Raw genomic sequence first — 17,998 nt, 5'->3', positions numbered from 1 at the left:
GAGAGGATAATATTGGATTTTGAAGATGAGAAATGTATTCTGCTATTATTCAGATGTGTAGCAAGAGATCTTAGTGGGGGTAGGAAATTTATTCAACCCAGCATATCGTTGGGGCGTGCCATTAGGAGATTAAATAATACATGGCTTCGGCGGCCCCGGAATCAATGCAGCCCGAATAATACGCACAGAATTTAGTTTGGGAACTACGGTGTAGAAAGTCCTACACAGAAAAAGGAAGGAAACATTTCAAAAACAATGTCGTCGTAATCGAGGGGAAGCTAGCATGTATCATGTGCATATATACATGCACGGCCATGCACACACGGGATGTAATAAGTGCGATCTATGGAATAGACAACTGGCAGTAGTTGTTCAATAATAGCAACTATCAATGTGAGAATACTATTGGAGGAAAGTGTCGTCTATCTCTGCTTCGGTATGAAGCAGGCAGGCTAGGCTATTATAAACCGACATCAAATGCATCCTTGGGGAGATGTGACTCTTTTTTAGCTGCATTGTACACAATCCGAGTGAATGTGAATGTAAAGCCTGGAAAGTCTCATAAAGATACAATTTACCGTGTACGCACCGACAAGTTTCCGTCACTATCAAACATCATATTTCCAGATCCAGTACGTTCTCCATAGAATTGAAACACTCTATATAGTAATCCGGAACTTGAACACATCCCTTTCAACAATCTCACTCTTTTTTTCCTCCAACTTCTCCATGTCCCATGTTCCATCAACCATCCGCGCATTCAACCACTCACGTCGCTCTTTCACAAGCCATACAATAGTATCCGCTGGAAGCTCCAATACATCAACAAAGATATCTGGGAAGACACCAGTTAGTTTGTCTGCCATTTCCGTCCTGATGGCTCCGGGATGAAGAGCCAGCACAATTAGACCTTCATTTTCGTGCTCGCGAGCAAGGCTTTCTGTAAAGCGGCACAAAGCAAACCGTGAGTTCTGATACCCAGACCCGCCAACCGTGATTAAATGAGCTCCAATCGATGTCATGTTGATGATTGTTTTTGTGTTGGATCTCAATATCATGGGGAGTAAATAGTGGGAACATAGATATGGGCCCTTGATGTTGACGTCCCATGTTCTCATCCAGTCGTCCGGGTCAGACTCCATGATTCGCTTCATCTCCGGTAAATATCCGGCATTGTTCACAAGAACATCCAATTTTCCTTCGAACGAGTCATTTACTGCCCTTGCGGCAGCTTCCACTGACTCCTTTGATGCGACATCAACCTCTAATGCAAGAATCTGTGGCTCTGGGAGGGCGGAGCTTGCAGCTTCTGCTTTAAGCTCTTTCACGACTTCATCAAGCGATGAGCGGGCTGCAATTGCAATCTTCGAGATTCCAGCTTTCACGCAGCGTATGGCTGTTGCTCGACCAATTCCTCTTGAAGCCCCTGTTATAAAGATGGATTTGCCTGCGAGTTCGGCTCCTGTTGGTGTGATGTACGGGTAGGTGTCATGGCGACTTGAAACGAACGCGGAGTATTCCATCCCATTAGTCACGCCGAGGTATTTCAACTCTTCGGGCGTCATATCCGATGAATGATTGTGTATAATAGAAGTGGAGGTTTGGAGTTGGTAAGTTGATATCGTGGTATATCAAGCTTTTCTGTAATCTCTTCGGTGCAACTCACATTTGAAGTCGCAAGTATTGGACTTCGAGCAAATTGCGGGGTAAAATTTGCCCGGCAATTTATACGAAACATGTGAAGTATAGGTACACGTACCTTACAACCTTGAGCGGTTGAGAATGACTAATTATGGCTGATGCCTGCAGATCGCATCCACGTGGTGCCTGAGGGGCAAATGGCCATTTATATGGGATCTCAGGATTTATCTACAAACAGGACTATAAACAAGACTATGAATAGAGTTGCTGAGCTGGGCTAACTGCACTAGCTAGGAACACAGTTCACATCCAGCAAATTGTCGTCGACCTAGAGATAGAGGATATAAGTCAGTAAACATGTTATCAGCGTAGCATCAATCTTCAAGATAAACCCACATTTGTGCAAGAGACCTGATCCTTCCCCTTGGGGCTAATAACGTCAATGTTCTCGGCGTTGATATTTTTGCAAACCTGTACAAGTCAGATGATGGATTATATATAACATGTGGTATTCGAGCACTTACATCGGGACTTGAGCAGACAATCATTGCCACCAAAGGATCACGCTTACCAGAGGTGACACCTTTGATATTCTTGAAGTAAACATCTTCGATGACAAGCTTGCTCTGTAAGTTCGATGTGTTAGTTTTTGGTAACCAGAAACAAGCGATAGTGAGTCTATCAAGTTGGAAAACAAGGACAAGAAGAGATTAATGAACACGTACCGGGTACTCGTTGCAGAGAGTCAAATTCTTCTGGCCATAGCACTGGGTCACTTCGATGGCATAGTCGACATTGTCAATGATCATGCCGTCGTAGGTAATGTTCTTCACCCGGCCCAAGCCGCCACCGCCCTGGAGATCGGTAGAGAGCGCAGCGGGAGATCCAGGCCACACTTTGATACGGGCACCATCCTTCATGAGATTGTTAGAAACGAAATCCTCTCGCTGGCGGTACTAAACTTACCGATGCATTGAACATAGAGATATTAGACACGAGCACATTCTCCACAATATCAACCTCGCCCTTGTACTGGCCCAGAGAGCCAACGGAGATACCGTGGGAGCCGTTGCAGTGAAGGTTTTGGACCAGCATGTCGGTAACATTGGGCTTGAATGAGACGCAATCTTTGGCATGTTAGTAAAGCAGATCGGGTCAAGTTTCTTTTCAAAGGGAACCGTACCATCTCCATTGTTGATGACAGAGTTCTGGATGACAATATTTGTCGAACGGTAGAGGTCCCTATTAGGTGTATTAGTCACTGATGTTAATTCCTTGTTTAATGCAAGTAGACGTACCATCCGTCGGTGTTCTTAGCCTCATGCTCACTAGTGCTGAATCCACTGATATCAATTCCGTCGAAAATGAGATTGGATGAGTTTGCCACGAAGTGATACCACTGAGGCGAATAACGAAGCTTGAGAGGTCCAATGGTACCTCCATTTAGCCCAATGATACCCACCAGAATCGGACGCAGGATGAGGGGATCCTCGGCATACAAGTCATACCAGACCTGGCCGTTACCATCCAGGGTTCCAGTACCATAGACATTGACATCCTCACCACCGATCTGGAAGAATGTTGTGGCGTTTTGGTAGACATGGCTGAAAGCATTCTTTTGCCAATAATCCGTGTCATCACTGAATAGGACATGGCCGTTGATCACTATCGTGGCTTGCGTAAGCACTCACTCGTTTCATATCGAACTTCAACGGGCATCACGTACCGAGATCCACGTGCTTCAGGGCAGACATGTCAATTGCCTTTGCAATCGTATAGGTCTTGCCGGCATCGAAGACGACCTTTCCTCCGTTGTTGCATTTCCTCACTGCCTTCAGAACATTGTCTGAATCGTCGCGTCCACGGCCACGGTTAGCTACATGGCAGGTGCGAGTCCTGGGATGGCTATCCGGAAGGGGCTTGAATGGATGGTGCGGGTGACACGCATCGTTTCGAGAGTGTCCCTTAGCTTCAACTACAGCGCTGATTGACATCCAAAGTCCAAAGACCTGGGCCAAAGTATTTGAAACCTTCATCGTCGGTGTCAAGAGAATCTAGAGTTTGGCTTGGGTTGGATATGGAATTTTCTCTGCTGAAGACACTTCTCGAGTACTTCCGGGGTAGCTTATATAGTCTCGCCATTGATACTGCATTTCCTCGGTTACCCTGATCTAGCTCGTCTGGGTTCAACGCTAACCACCGCACTTTGCCGTCATGCGGTGGGGCAACCCCGTGTTCATTCGATGCTCCGGGGAAACAAGCTAGCCACTCCGCGATGTGTGGAGAAACTGGGGGAAGCTCATCGCGTGTATGGTGAGCTTCCGTCTCGTGGAATATTGGGTCGGAGATGAATTAACTCTCTGCAATATGGGTATGGTCCCCAAGCAAGTCTGATAGGAGGAATATTTGGCGCGATTTTCCCGATTGGGGGGAAAATCCCGGATAAATTGGCAGAATCTCCATATCAATTTCAAAGGAATGAAGCTAGATATTGTCGGCTCCATGGTTTTCCGAATAGCAAACTACCAGATAGAGGATCCTTGGAATTACGAGACAAGCCACTGGAAATTCTTCTCACTTCTCAACCACGTCTCGCAGAAGAAACGGTAACCAATCACTTTGAGACATGCTTTATATGTACAGCGGCTGTCCAATAAAAGGACCAGATTGTCAGCCCAGAGGAGATGAAACAGCGGTCACCTCAAGCAAGCGAGCTCACTCAACCCCGAGATTTTCCTTAAGATTCACCCCAGCGTAGGTAAGAGGTCCCTGTAGATACCCATCTAGATGTATTAGGAACATTTTCCAAGTTCCCTTGCCGTCAACACAGAATCCCTTTTATATCTAAGTCGACTTCTCAACAACCTTCTTCACGGTGCCCTCAGCCGCCTCGCCGGCGGCCTTGACGGAGTCAGCGGCTTCGTGCTCAATCTCCTTGGCGGCTTCAATGGTCGACCCAGATTGGCTGCGCTGCCATAAGAAAATACGAGTCACCTGAACGGCACCCACGCATCCGAGGAAGAAGTTCACAGTGGCGAGCCTATAGGGGTACATTATGTTAGCATTCCTGCCTGGGGGTCTGTTATTGGGGTTACACATACAGGACGTTACGGGGCTTGATGATCAAGCACCAGCGAGTCCAGATGGCACCAGTTCCCATCAAAGCGGCATTCTGGGTGAGGGAGAGCTTCTCAGCGGGGCGGGCGAAGTCGGAGACACCGGCGAGAACCAGGCACCACTGTTGTAGGTATATATATGTTAGTCATGGCACTCATCAGGTACGCGGAGAAGCCTCGCATGGTACAGAGGTGTGTTTGATAGAAATATCGTATTCCGAAGGGTAACTTGGGGTGTGGATGGCATATCAGATCAGGAAATCAAGTTATCGTACCTTCATAACCGGGGCCCTGTAAGACAGAAGTTAGCATCAATTCTAGAAGCAAAAGAGACAAAATATGCAGCATCATTGTAATTCGTACCAGAAGTGGACAGTCTTCACACCAACAGGGCTGTTCCACAGGCGCTGGAAGACGCTCTCCTTCTCCGCAGCAGCGGCTTCGGAGCTCTGCCAGCGGAAGCCCTGGCCACCCGGCCGGCGGAATGGCGCGGAGGCATTGCGGAACGCAAAGCGAGTGTTGTTCACAAAGCGGAAACCAACGCGAGACGACATGGTGATGACTGGGATGGTTCTGGTGAGAGGGAAGATGGATGCACGTCCGGTAATCGGTGAAGGGGGAGTTTTCCGTTGGGAAGGGTAGATAGCGCAATTAACCACCACAACCGCCAGTAGATAAAAGTTTAGTCTGTAGAAGGTGAAGGGACTATTCTCCAAGTATTTTGTATCATCTACTCGAATTAATTATCTCACATTGACTCTCTCTCTCTCTCTTGCGCTGTCGCTACCTATGACGCTTCTCAGGTGTTGACGCTGATGTAAGCATACTGCACTAGTTGATATTGGGACTAGCGGGATTATGGCTCTGCGCAGCGAATCAACGCCGTCGTGAATAATGCACTGCATCGCAGACTATCCAGCAAGTCAATCCCTCTGCTTCCACGCCCATCCTCCCGTGGCTCATCCGAGACCTCTATTTCCCCAATCTTTGCATTTCCTTGACCATTCTGCCACCATGTCTGGCAAGTACGTTTTCACTCAAGGCCTGAAGGAGCTCCGCTTCCTCTTCTGCCAAACCTCCGAAGCAAGCGCGGCCACAAGGTGTGTAAACCCCGACCCAAAGCGAATGGGAGGTTCAGTCCACTAATTGACCTTCTTCTGCGCCTCCAGATCTTTCCTGAACCGCGCCTACCCGACTATGAAGAAGCACAACCCCCAGACTCCCATCATGATGCGCGAGGCCTCGGGCACCCAGCCACGAGTCTATGCCCGATATGGTATGACAGAAACCCTACAAACCCATTGTGTGGGCTCTTTCGCCAAGCGAGTCAAGCTAACGCGATATGTTCCTCTCAATAGCTTTCGGAAAGGAAAAGCAAGAAGCCTTGGCCGGTGATTATCCCCACTAACCATAATTTTGCATCAAGTCGCAATACTAATTGATAATTCTAGGCCTGTCGGACACCCAGATTGAAGAGCGCATTACACAGTTGGTTAAGCAGGAGCTATAACTTCTTTTTGTTTCTCTGCTGCTCTACTTTATGCCCCCGCGTTTCCACCGTTCTACACCCATCTTCTGTACCTATAGATGAAATCGAAGCTCATATCCAAAACAATTTCAATTCCAATTCAATTACTTCTAGTGATGAATTGATGCTACTATCACTTACAGCGCACTACTAGAATTACCAACCTCGCCAAACCGATACTGCGCCCAGCTCATACTCCCCTCAGGAAGGGTCCATATTCTCTTCCCCATATCCTCGCCCGCAGCACCTGCCCCAATATGAATAGGGAGCAAGTGCTCAAAGGAAGGGTGAGCCGGGCGTGCATCTGATCTCTTCAACAGCTCAGCCATGGCCTTCTGTCGTTCAGCCGGCGCTGTCGTCACGGCATCCTTGAGCGCCTTGTCGAAGCTAACCGCATACGGCATCGGGGTCGAACTGCCAAAAGCAAACCGCAGATCGCGCAGGTTATGCACAGCCATCCCAGAAACGATGATCATAATGTTCTGCTCGCGAAGACTCGCGACTGCCTGCCCGAGCCGGTAATGCTGGTCTGGGTCTTCGGTGCCGAAGAGTGAGACTTGCACAATGGGAACGTTTAGTGGGTTTGAGTCTGGTTCGAAGGCTACATTTTCCTCGTCAGCATTCAATTGTCATTTCGATGCAAACTGCCACATACCACACTTGAAGCTAACCCAGACGCCGTGGTCGAGTCCGCGCTTGACGCCCTCGGCCGAGATCTTGGCTTCCTTCAGCAACCTGAGCACTTCGTTCGCTAATTCCGTGCTACCCACATGTGGGTACTTCTCTTTATAGTAATGGCTCGGGAAGCCACCGAAGCTAAATCCAATTAGTTCAGAATTTTCAGGCTAGCGGCTGAGCATTTGATATCAAACATACTCGTAGATTAGATCGGTCTTCTCGGCGGTATTGACCTGGATCGTATTTCGACCAGCCTGCCAGTGGGCTGAGAATACCACGACTGCCTTCGGCTTGACCTTAGTCGTTATCTCGCGCCCGATTTCACCAAGCTTGCGGTAAGCCGGGTGGTCTAGGTCGTACATGATGTTTGGCTAATGTGCATCAAATCAACATTCAGTCCATTGTAAAAACCAGGATACGGATAACTCACACCACCATGGCTAAAGAAGTAAATAGGTGTTTTCATGGTAGATTGTATCTGGCCACTAGTGTCTGCGTCTGATTGTCCCTTCACTGTCGCAGCTGCCGCAACAGATGCTGAAGCTGATAAAGGTATTGCGGACGAGCGCGCAGAAGATCCAAAGAGACGTCGGAGGCCGAACAGATTGGCGGTGTCTCCGCAGAGCAGGGTAATAAGCACAGCTGCGAGGACGGTCACAAGGGAGATAAGAGCGAGTTTTCGTCCGCTTAAGGAATTCGGTGTCCGTGTTTCCGAGTGGTTATGCTGACTTGAAACAGAAGACATATGCTTGTTCCAGATAGAGCTGGCAATGTACTGCCTACGAAGTAGAATTCACCAAATGGCAGTCTTATTTTATATTTAAATTCAAAGGAACAACTGTAGAACCAGAGCTGATTAATTAAATACTTCTGGAAGCGCAGGGAGCCGATAATAAGGCCAAGCCTTATTAATTGATTCTAAACTGTGCGGAATCCGCCCGCTGACAATATTATTCATCCTGTTTGGTTCGGATATACGGATATCTGGAGGGGTTTATTCAGGATAACATTGCACATACGAAGTACATTGAAGTTGTTCAACGATCTATTAATGCATACAAATGTTACTACCAGTTCCGGGATATTGGCTTCATCGTGTCCGTTCCAGTCATGCACATCCCGTTCGTAAAAAAAAAGTAAGAATCAAAGGCGCGAGGGAATAAGAGAAAGCAAAAAAAAAAGACCAATTCGAATCAGAGAAGGGTGTTGAAAAAAAAGTGGTAGGAGAAAATAAAAAAATAAAACCATGCCGTCCAAAAGCTAGAAGAGAGATGTCCTTAACCAGGGTGGAATACATCAAGGGCCGGTGATCGTAAGAGGAAATGCATACATCCATGGATGCAAGCCATATCTAAAGCGTAGGAAATCACGAAAGGACGAAAATATCCAATTACATGAGAACGCAGTCTCCATCACTCTGCTTATTAACGGCAGAGCGTGAAAGACGAGTCTTTTGCATTCGGCTTCCGCCCTTCTTGAGGTCCTCAAGACGTTCACGAGCCTTGGGAAATCCTTGGGCTGGAGAGAAAGAAAAAAGTCAGCCGAGGTTGAAGCGAAAAGCAGTCTGAGGGAAGTCAACTTACCAGCTGCGCGCCAGTACCATCGCTTTGCGTCATCCAAGTTAGCAGCAGCGCCGATTCCAACCTCGGTGAAATAACCCATGGCATATTCTGCCTTGGCAAGACCTGCAGTGGCGGCCTTACGAGCCCACAGATAGGCCTCAGTGTCGTTCTGCGATAGGATGCCCTCTGATCCGGTGAGATACCAGCCACTAAGGGCGAGTTCACTCTGGTGTTCACCCTGGGCAGCAGCACGAGTATACCAAATGATACTCATGCGGTTATCAATGGGACATCCCATCAGGCCATACTCGTAGGCAGTACCAAGTCTGAATTGAGAGAACTTGTAGCCCAGTTCGGCAGCTTGATGGAATAATTGGGATGCATACTGCTCGTCACGGACGATGATGTCATTGCTGCCAGCGTTCTCATACATGAGGGCAAGCTCGTGGAGAGCGTGTGGGTTTTCCTCGTCCGCACGGTCAGCTGCCCGCTTGAGCCATGATACACCCTCCCTGGGGTTCCGAGCTTGACCCAGCAATCCCTTGAGATTAATCATTCCCATCTTGTACATGGCGGGTGTATCACCGAGCGCTGCTGCACGCTTGTACCATTGAACAGCCTTGAATGGATCACGTTTGGTACCGCCACCTTCTTCCTGGCCGATCTCACAGCATACAGCCACGCGGTATGCAGACTGTGCATGTCCTTGCTTCGCAGCGGAGTGATATAGTGCGAAAGCTTCTTTGGGGTCGACTTCCAGTCCCAGTAGGCCCTCACCGTGGCAGTCGGCCAGGAAAAATTGGGCTTCAGAGTACCCAGCTGCAACAAGCTTTTTGACAATCTTATGCGCATCCAGTACGTACTTCTCCTTGGCCTTGGCTTTGCTTTTCGGGTCAAGTCTACTGTTGTCCCCTATTAAAACTGTGGATGCTTCGACCAGCTTTTTAGCGAGTAGAAGTTGAGTCTTCTGGTCAGAAGGATTGCCTCGCGCCCGCTGTTGCAGCCGCTGTATCTCTTCAATCGTGACAGGCGTCTGAGCTGTTCCACTAGGCGCCGTCATTGGCTGTGGAGCAGCGGGGGCTGGGATGGATTCAGGGGCGCTGTACTGCCGAACCGGCGCAGGTTTTGACGCTTGATCATGGCCTGGGCGGAACGGGGCTGGGTGGTGAGGAAGAGCATCAGAATTATGGCGAGGAAGAGCATCGGTATTATGGTGAGGTTCTGGCATCTCGCCCTGATCGTGGGAATTGCCTGGCTGGTGGGTCTGGGCCGGGGAAGGACCATGTGAGTAACCAGCATAATCTTCGTAACCATTCGACACATATCCAGCGGGGCCTGGGTGATCGAAAGCGGGGGCAAGGGAAGCTTCTCCAGGAATGCCAAACTGGAATCCCGCATTTTGAAACTGATTGGCACTTTCTGCTTGTTGGAAGTTTGGTTCAGAATGGGAGCGCATATCCTCCACCCCGTTGGGGGGATACGAGTAGTCTCCGGGAGAAGGAGTCGGACCATAGCCTGGTCTCTTGATCGGTGTTATTTCTAGGCCCATCTCATCAATCGGAGCATGCTGCTGAGGGTCTGGCATGGCATCGAAATTAGGCATATCGGGCTCATCGGCACCACCGGGCTCATAATAACTGTCCAGAAATTCCTTGGGTGCATATGAAACACGATTGGCAGGTTCGGGAGGGATCCGCAACTGAGTGGCTGGGATCATTAGGCTTGGGTCTATATCGTTGGGGGCACGAGATCGTGGGGATCGCATGCTTTCTGCTGTATTAGGACGCATGGGAGGTCCATCTACGGGGCTCGCTGGATAATCTGTTTCTTGGTAGGTCGATTGGCCTGGGTAGAGTGGTGCGCCTTGGGCGGGTGGCATCGTTGCACTTCTTGTTGGCGGAGGAGGCATAGATAGGCCCATGGGGTCTGGATAGTCTCTATCAGGTCGATCTGGTCTTCCTGAGCTAGCGGCTCGCACTGGACCCATTGGATAGCCACCTCGACCCCGACCGGGAGGCCCGCGTGGAGGCGGTCGCATATCTGGCCGTCTTCCGTTGGAATTTGAAGTCTGCGGTCTGGGCGGGCCTCCCCTGCCATTAATATCCATTGCAGCCATATCGTTCTCTAGCCCTCTCGGTAGCGGACCGCGCCGATCCCTCGGATCTCTAGGGCCTCGTGTGTCTCTAGGGTCTCTGGGGTCTCTAGGCGTCCTCGCATCTCTTGGATCTCGATTAGGGAAGGAGGGAAAAGGATTGTCGAAGGTACCGCCTGGAGGTGGGCGTGCACCAGCTTCGAGTCGGTTAGTAGGCGCTTTGGGGCCTGTGTCTGGGTTTACATACGTGTTCTTGATCGCGATTGTGGCGGCGGTCTTCCGGCAGGAGGATAGCCTCGCCGGTCATCGTGTCCAGGGCCTGGAGGTCGTCCGTTTCCCGGTCCTGGTGGGCCCGGTGGTCGCATCGAGCGCGGCTGGGATTGTGTAGCAGGATATGGCTGTGAACTAGAGGAGCTGGACTGGTGACTGTATGCTGCATCGTCGTAGCCCAGATCGGCCTGCTGGTAGTTATGGCTACTCATGCTACTGTCGCTGTATCCTCCGTGTGAGCCATCATGCGAATATCCTCCTGGCGACGTTACGGAACGTGGAGGGGGATTATCGTATTGTCGCAAAGGTGGTGGCCTCTGCGCTTGATGTTGCTGGGGGTATGACATGGCGCAAGCCGACAAGCGTACTATACAGTGGTGATTCAAGTAGTATTCCGATGGTCGTTTACTGTCGTGTAAATCTTGTGGGTATTCGTATGCAAGGAGGAAACAGTTCGGTAAACTCCAGGGCTCCAGGGCTGCAATTTGGAGTTAGCTCATCCATTTCACGATCCATGGATGTCCTCCAGATAACCAGGCCTTGGGACTCCACACTGATCCTTACCTCGCGCAAAGCCAAACCTCAGTTTCGAATGACCAACGCGCCTATCGCAAGCTGATCAAGCACCTGAGGGGGTCGGGAGCCACACCGATCCAATGTGAGTTCAAAGAAGTTCAGAGTAAATAGTAAATAATCAAGCGGGGGGCAGAATGGTTTAGGGGCGGTCGGAGCAGGTGACCTTTAGATTAAATAGTCCCTTGACCCACCAGGAGAGACAATGGATACATTTTGTGCTTTTTACTTGTGGTATTTAATCTCCTTTTCTGCCTATTAGAGGACTAGTTCACTATATTGGCTTGTTTTCTGATTGGCATAGACCCATTTTCCTATATATTGTACGGAGTATATTCGGTTATCAACGCTTTAATTGAATTACCTGGGTACCTAGAGTTAGTTGTGCCAACAATCTCTCTAGAATACTTATACGTTGTGGACATGCTAGTATTTATTATACGATAGATTATTGTAGCAGGTCAAGCCCGTTGAGAATTAATTCATCCCTCTCGGTGCCTGACGATCAGGGGTGGTTCGAGCCTAGGGCCGGGTCCTGCAGAGTTTCTTATCCTGCAGGCTCACACAATCAATATTTGAATTCTGAAGGGATTTGGTTGTCATCCAATTGCGCTCCATTACTCCATAGTAATAGCACGTTGAAATACTTGCCATTCTGGTATCCAATTCCAGTGCTACAGCTGCCCAGGTGGCCGACCTCATGGATGTCGCAATGATTACTAAATTAGACCCTTTTTCCAAAGTTGTGCCCGCGCGTGGATCTGGCGCAATTGGGCAGCACCCTAGAGAGCTGCCCAAGATTGTATAACACGCCAGTAGTACCTCGGGGATATGGACTATGTAGGTAGGTGGGTAGCACATGAGAACATGGAAGAGTCCACATCTGTCTCAGAAAACTTCCTTGAGACGTCATTACCAACAAAAAGGAACAAAGTCGACAAAAGTGTGGGGAGAAACAGAAGACCTCGGGGTATGAAGACACCCTCGATCGGGAAAAGCGTAATGCTGCGCCACATAAGCTGCGCCACGCCGCCTCGGAGAACAAATGAGAGCCGCGATGATGTTGATGATCTCCATCGGTCTCAGCATCTCTATATCTCCCCGAGTTATCCGAGAACCACATCGTCAGACCGAAGCCTTCAATCGGTAATCAGTGTCCGCGCTTAGAATTTGGAATTATGTCTCGTGCCGGATTATGGGCGAAGACCATCGCCGGGTAAATGATACTCGACTACACCGTCACAAAGACTCGTGCTCACATTGGGTTCTCACTACAGTGGCCTTCTCATGGTCGTCGGTGGCCCCGCTCTTGTTGAATATATCCGACCCTCCGACGAAGAGCTTAGGAAGCGATACAACCCGGATCTGCAGAAGCGCAGTGCCGAACAGGGGCAGCGCAAGGCGCAGGAATTCGATGACTACGTCAATAAGCTGAAGGACTGGTCCAAGTCAGATAAGTCCAGTATGTCATACACAAGTCGAGTTCGCTCAGACGTAAAAGTGCATCACGGCTAATGGTTACGACTCCGATTTTTTTTAGTCTGGTACGCCGCTCAAGAAGAATTAGATCAGAAGACAGCAGCATTAGAGGCGCAACGCGCGCAGGAGAAGGAACAAACGCGGACACAACGGGAGGAGATGCGCAAAGAGATGCTGGGTGAAAAATGATCCCCTAACTAACCCATCGTGCCTCTGCCATTGATCTGTGATCATGCTGTATCCGCACAGAGAATTTGATCTACCTACATCTCCGAACCTGTTCCGCCTCTCTTGTCATTGATTCGACTGTTATTCCCACACCTACTCTTTTTCATCCGGGGCTTCGAGAGCCCGAGTTTTCTGCACTATCTATAATCTTGGATATCCCTGGGTGTATGTCATGATTTTATTGGCTGTACGATACGTTTGCGACTCTTCCCTCATCTTTGCATCTACAGCCTCAATATCTGAGGCTTATATCAATGTACAACTACTGACTTCCGAACTGTGTCTCTTCAATACCATAATTTCAAATCAAATCTCATGCTACTCCACTCCGTAGTCACACCACATATATCTACACGTTACCATCTTGAGGTTTCCTCTATGTCTTTGCTTGGCCAGCCAAATCCTAGGATCAATGCACATTAGCAGGTGGACTAAACTCTCTGCTTAGCCACTGAGTCCGCGCGTTGCAGGGTCTACATGTTGCGTTGCGCGCTGCGTTGGTGCCCACTAAGCCGCCACAAAGTACACTGTTATTAGTATACATAGGCCGGATCCAACAACAAGTAGATTTATCATTGCATAATCCTGAGCATAGCGATGCTATTGGTTACTATAGTGTTGGGGTCTTCGGATACCGTTGATACAATAATATGCTCAAAGCTCCGCGTTCAATTTTTTGCGGTGCTTGCCAGAAAGATCCTTCAACATCTCCTGGCTGACCTCTAGGCACTAAAAGCGCCATGTTTTTATTTCTTGCTTTTGTTACAGAATAAATTACAACATCTTTCGAAAATAGAGCGGCAATCTCTGGAATTGGCGGATGTTGATCGTCGTGACATGGTGTTTACAGAGTCATATATATGTTCTGATCACAACAAAACATAATGTTTAATGCCACGAAAAATGTGAGGAATATATCATGCTTATATTGAGTTTTAGAAGCTTACTACGAAATATATGTATGTAGTAAATGGTATACAGAGATAAATATGAACGCAGTGGCACCAATATGAATCAGCGTGGAGAGAAGAAAGATTATGGGACAGCAAGATTCACGATGCCTTGATTCGACTTCGATCGATGATAACGTGCAAACTAGACAAAATTCGGAGGAAATGCAGTCAAACAGCGGACGGTAAGTCATGGCGTATATAGTATGTATAGAAGACTATTCTATGCATAGATAGCCTACACAGACTATAATCTCGGAGTGGATCCAATTTAGGGCTCATCTCCCCTGTTGCTCATTACATAGAGTTGAAACCCTTGAAATGCTTCTTCCCTGTAGACATGGAAATTGCGGGGTACACGGAGCTGCATGGGACTCGAAGCTAAAAGTCTGGTCTTGAGATTGGTTAGCTCTCGGTAGACTATCGTTGGCTGAACAGAAATGGGTTTACTAAATCGTATGTACATACGATGTAGTACCCTGTTTCGGCGACGTCGGCGGCTAACAAGAAAAACAGTTATCCATATCTTATTCCCTATTAGTGAAACAAGTATGGAGTAGACAAGGTTCATTATGCATTAGTTAATACGTCTAAGGCTAGATGGTCGATAACTTACGCGAGCACGTAACGGCAGGGTGATATGTAGCTTTAACGTGTAAACATGGGGGACTCTTCTTTGGATTGCACTACATACTATTAGGCTCTGGGACACGATGACAGGCAAACAACAAAAGGTTCTAATTGGGCATTCCGATCGCGTTCTATCAGTGGCCTGCTCGCCTAATGGCCAAGTTCAGCCTCGGGAGATAGAACCATCAGGCTCCGGGACGCATAAAAGGAACAGAGCGACAGGTCCTTAGTGATCATTGCGGTTGGCTTGGACTGGGTTCCTTCTCCGATGATCGGATATTTTCAGCCTTTGGTTCGAAAGGCGAAACCACCAGGCGTTGGGACGCGAAAACGGGTAAGGAGCAACGGGACCTTTTCAGTTATTGCGGTTGGATTGTAACAATGACATCCCCCGACAGGCGTCAAACATCATTGGCCCCAGACTCGGATGGTGAGATTATCAAGGTCAGGTGGGACACAGTAGTAACAGGAAAAGAGCAGCAGACGTTCGAGGGCCAACCTGAATTTTTCCCTGGAGGAACACCCTCGAATCTCTCTAATAAAAGACTTCGTAGTCTTTAGAGGCGAGAATATTCTATGGCTCCCAATGGCGTATCGTAGATAATGCTGCTCAGCCTTTTATAAGGGTTCCCTAGCTTTTGCGTATGATAATGGCTGGGTTCTCATTGTGGGTTCCAGTACCTTGAAATGAATATCCGATCAGCTTGCCCTTTGGATTTTTCTATATTGAAGCTTTGTGGACTATATAATTGTGCCAAGCGCCTAAATCAAATGCATCAACGAGCCCGGAAAAATGTTATTTACCTAATGGGACTTACTAATAATAGCACCCGTCCACGGGTGGGTTCCTCGAGCAACGTGGACGCTTCTATCGGCACTTGTATCAACAGGCAGCCATATAGTAAGAGCTTCAGCGACAATTTATACATCGAGAACAGTAAACAGAGCTCATGGATTTTGCTTATGTGAAGCGTACTACATCCATGGATACATTGTACTATTTGCTATTGCTGTGTAGTTATGTATAGTGTGACCCGCACATTGTGCCTGTTTGCGGTAAATAAAATTTATCTCCCTGGCGTCAAGATTGGAAGGACACCACGGAAGTATCTTGGTGAATTAATGATGCCAATGACCCTTTGCAAAGAATAAATTCCAATGGCTATAGACTTGAAAATATATAATTATCATTCTAGACCCCAAAGACTGAACCCGGGTGCCTACATAGTACGCTTTGTACTGGGAACGCCACAACACGTGACTCTGGGCAAAGCCGCCTCAGCGGCAAGTCACCCTTGTCAGCTTCATTCCAGACAACAACCGTTAATCCTTTCCCTCCTCCGTCAACCGCCGTTGCGCTACATCCAAACCTTCATCATCCTACGATAGCTCTTACCCCAGACCCACTGTCTGTTTTATTTCTGTCCGCCAGGCTCCCCCATTTGCTGCGCTTCTCCATCAAAACAGCGCAACCCCTAGTGCTCCAGCGAGGTCGTTTGAGACACTCCCGATTTCCCGCCCATCCAAACCTGAGGTTCTCTCAAACTCTTTTACGACTATCATAATGGCTGCTACTGAACAACCCTACGACCCTTATATTCCCTCCGGTTCCGCTGGAGCGCCCGCCACCGGCCAGAATGGCAACCAGCGAACCGCCGCTTTGCAAGCAGTGAGTTAACCCTCGACGATCTCTTGGCGCCTAGCGACGCCAGTCATTGAAAAAAATAGATAAATGTCATCTTGTGGATGGCGCATGCTTATTGGTCTATCGAAATGTGAAGGCTGGGGTAGTTGATTCTCGTAATGGGGCTAACGTGGTGTCTTCTATAGCAAATCGATGATACCGTCGGTGTGATGCGCGAAAACATCAACAAGGTCTCCCAACGTGGTGAGAACTTGGATTCTCTCCAGGACAAGACCGATAATCTCGCTGTCTCAGCCCAGGGCTTCCGCCGAGGCGCCAATCGCGTTCGCAAAGACATGTGGTGGAAGGACATGAAGATGCGCGTGTGTCTAGTCATCTGCGTGATTGTCCTTCTGATTGTCATTATCGTGCCGGCCGGTAAGGGCTCCCTTGCATTCCCCTCTCTTACCTGATTTCCCAGCTCGCCACTAACACTATACACAGTGGTTGCTACCAAGCACTAAGCACCCCGACTGCACGCGACTTACGACTTCTCTTTGGACATGGAATCTTGAATTTTACTGGGCTTACTGTTGTTTGTTGGGGCCATGTGGCCTTTTACGTTTTCTTCGCAGCCGCTAATACCTCCTGCTGTTTTTTTCTGGGCGTGTTTTCAATGACCAAATCCTCTTTGACTTTTCCGTGCAACGAAACGAGTTCATCCGATTTTAGGTTGTGTCGCTACACGCGACCCGGTCGACGGGTGAAGATGTAAATGATACTTCCATGACGCCGTGTTTAAGTATGCTTACTACATTTGCCATTCGGGTGCTTTCTTACTGCAATAAATCTCCCTTATTGTGCTATTATGCCTTTTTTTTTGAATGCCCAATGCTGGGGTGCCTGAACGGCATCATAGTTGTGCAATGCAGAACACTAGTGTAGATCCACAATTGGATGGGCAAAGTCGACCTCCACCCTTGTGCATACCCTCGGCGATTGAGTCTCGGTCTTTAGGCTCATGGGTATGCACAAGTGGCGATGAAAGAAAGACGCCTGATTCTGGTGGTTGATTGGAGCCTTCTGTCTGATCTGATTTCTTATTTTGATCGGCTACCCTTTTATATTCTTATTTGGTAGACAGCCTTCAGGAGTATAGGCGGGCATTTCCCTGTCCTCACGGCCGCTGATGGCTTAACACACTTGGGAGTCCACGTGGTCCAAGACCCATCTGCCCTGTAAAGCTCCAATTCGCCGATGAGATCATCCTATAGGACCCGTTATGTCAGATGTATGCACGGATTCTTTGGCATCAGGTGTCTCATGATTAATCTAACTTGATCTAAATGTTCCCACCGTGGATCTCTCGGTATACGAGTACAGCAACGCAAGCCTTGCCTCTTGAGGGCTGTTGAGTAGGAGGGAAAAATCAGATAATATTGGGAACTCTTGGCACGAGAATAAGTGTCCACCAATTACTCAATTAGACCACTTGGAGAAGCCCTCGTATATAACTGTCGGCAGGAAGCGCAGGGTGCTGGATCCAGTCAGGGTGGAGGGAAGTGGATAGCGGGCGACCCAACGCAACGAGTGAGAGGCAGGAATAGGATCAGATAACTGAGACTAA

General features: G+C 48.6%; 8 protein-coding genes across 8 annotated transcripts; 3 read left to right on the top strand and 5 right to left on the bottom strand.

The window, feature by feature from the left end:
• Nucleotides 1-659: 659 nt before the first annotated feature.
• N7479_011376 (SDR family oxidoreductase) lies at nt 660-1,565 on the bottom strand (the record flags this gene model as incomplete). Its single annotated transcript, XM_057259067.1, has 1 exon — nt 660-1,565. The coding sequence occupies one exon, from the start codon at nt 1,563-1,565 to the stop codon at nt 660-662; it is 906 nt and encodes a 301-aa protein (XP_057106525.1).
• A 362-nt stretch (nt 1,566-1,927) lies between these two features.
• Nucleotides 1,928-3,677, bottom strand: N7479_011375 (putative extracellular exo-polygalacturonase; the record flags this gene model as incomplete). Its single annotated transcript, XM_057259066.1, has 8 exons — nt 1,928-1,969; nt 2,038-2,112; nt 2,166-2,267; nt 2,367-2,555; nt 2,608-2,768; nt 2,825-2,883; nt 2,940-3,306; nt 3,368-3,677. The coding sequence occupies 8 exons, from the start codon at nt 3,675-3,677 to the stop codon at nt 1,928-1,930; spliced, it is 1,305 nt and encodes a 434-aa protein (XP_057106524.1).
• Nucleotides 3,678-4,485: 808 nt separating this feature from the next.
• On the bottom strand, nt 4,486-5,311 carry N7479_011374 (mitochondrial pyruvate carrier family protein; the record flags this gene model as incomplete). The annotated part of the gene is made up of 4 exons (XM_057259065.1): nt 4,486-4,681; nt 4,743-4,879; nt 5,033-5,048; nt 5,121-5,311. The coding sequence occupies 4 exons, from the start codon at nt 5,309-5,311 to the stop codon at nt 4,486-4,488; spliced, it is 540 nt and encodes a 179-aa protein (XP_057106523.1).
• Nucleotides 5,312-5,747: 436 nt separating this feature from the next.
• Nucleotides 5,748-6,267, top strand: N7479_011373 (L51/S25/CI-B8 domain-containing protein; the record flags this gene model as incomplete). The annotated part of the gene is made up of 4 exons (XM_057259064.1): nt 5,748-5,857; nt 5,927-6,033; nt 6,116-6,148; nt 6,209-6,267. Exons 1-4 carry the CDS (start codon nt 5,772-5,774, stop codon nt 6,265-6,267), a joined length of 285 nt encoding a protein of 94 aa, XP_057106522.1. The 5' UTR covers nt 5,748-5,771.
• A 155-nt stretch (nt 6,268-6,422) lies between these two features.
• Nucleotides 6,423-7,708, bottom strand: N7479_011372 (DODA-type extradiol aromatic ring-opening family dioxygenase; the record flags this gene model as incomplete). Its single annotated transcript, XM_057259063.1, has 4 exons — nt 6,423-6,886; nt 6,941-7,101; nt 7,162-7,334; nt 7,394-7,708. The coding sequence occupies 4 exons, from the start codon at nt 7,706-7,708 to the stop codon at nt 6,423-6,425; spliced, it is 1,113 nt and encodes a 370-aa protein (XP_057106521.1).
• A 645-nt stretch (nt 7,709-8,353) lies between these two features.
• N7479_011371 (uncharacterized protein) lies at nt 8,354-11,234 on the bottom strand (the record flags this gene model as incomplete). The annotated part of the gene is made up of 3 exons (XM_057259062.1): nt 8,354-8,481; nt 8,547-10,814; nt 10,865-11,234. The coding sequence occupies 3 exons, from the start codon at nt 11,232-11,234 to the stop codon at nt 8,354-8,356; spliced, it is 2,766 nt and encodes a 921-aa protein (XP_057106520.1).
• Nucleotides 11,235-12,638: 1,404 nt separating this feature from the next.
• N7479_011370 (uncharacterized protein) lies at nt 12,639-13,128 on the top strand (the record flags this gene model as incomplete). The annotated part of the gene is made up of 3 exons (XM_057259061.1): nt 12,639-12,676; nt 12,738-12,922; nt 13,001-13,128. 3 exons carry the CDS (start codon nt 12,639-12,641, stop codon nt 13,126-13,128), a joined length of 351 nt encoding a protein of 116 aa, XP_057106519.1.
• Nucleotides 13,129-16,311: 3,183 nt separating this feature from the next.
• Nucleotides 16,312-16,895, top strand: N7479_011369 (SNAP receptor SNC2; the record flags this gene model as incomplete). Its single annotated transcript, XM_057259060.1, has 3 exons — nt 16,312-16,416; nt 16,578-16,809; nt 16,876-16,895. The coding sequence occupies 3 exons, from the start codon at nt 16,312-16,314 to the stop codon at nt 16,893-16,895; spliced, it is 357 nt and encodes a 118-aa protein (XP_057106518.1).
• Nucleotides 16,896-17,998: the final 1,103 nt, after the last annotated feature.

Source organism: Penicillium vulpinum, assembly GCF_028829585.1.
Source record: "Penicillium vulpinum strain IBT 29486 chromosome Unknown utg000004l_segment0_segment0, whole genome shotgun sequence".
NCBI lineage: Eukaryota > Fungi > Ascomycota > Eurotiomycetes > Eurotiales > Aspergillaceae > Penicillium > Penicillium vulpinum.
This window is presented reverse-complemented; position numbering and strand designations above follow the sequence as displayed.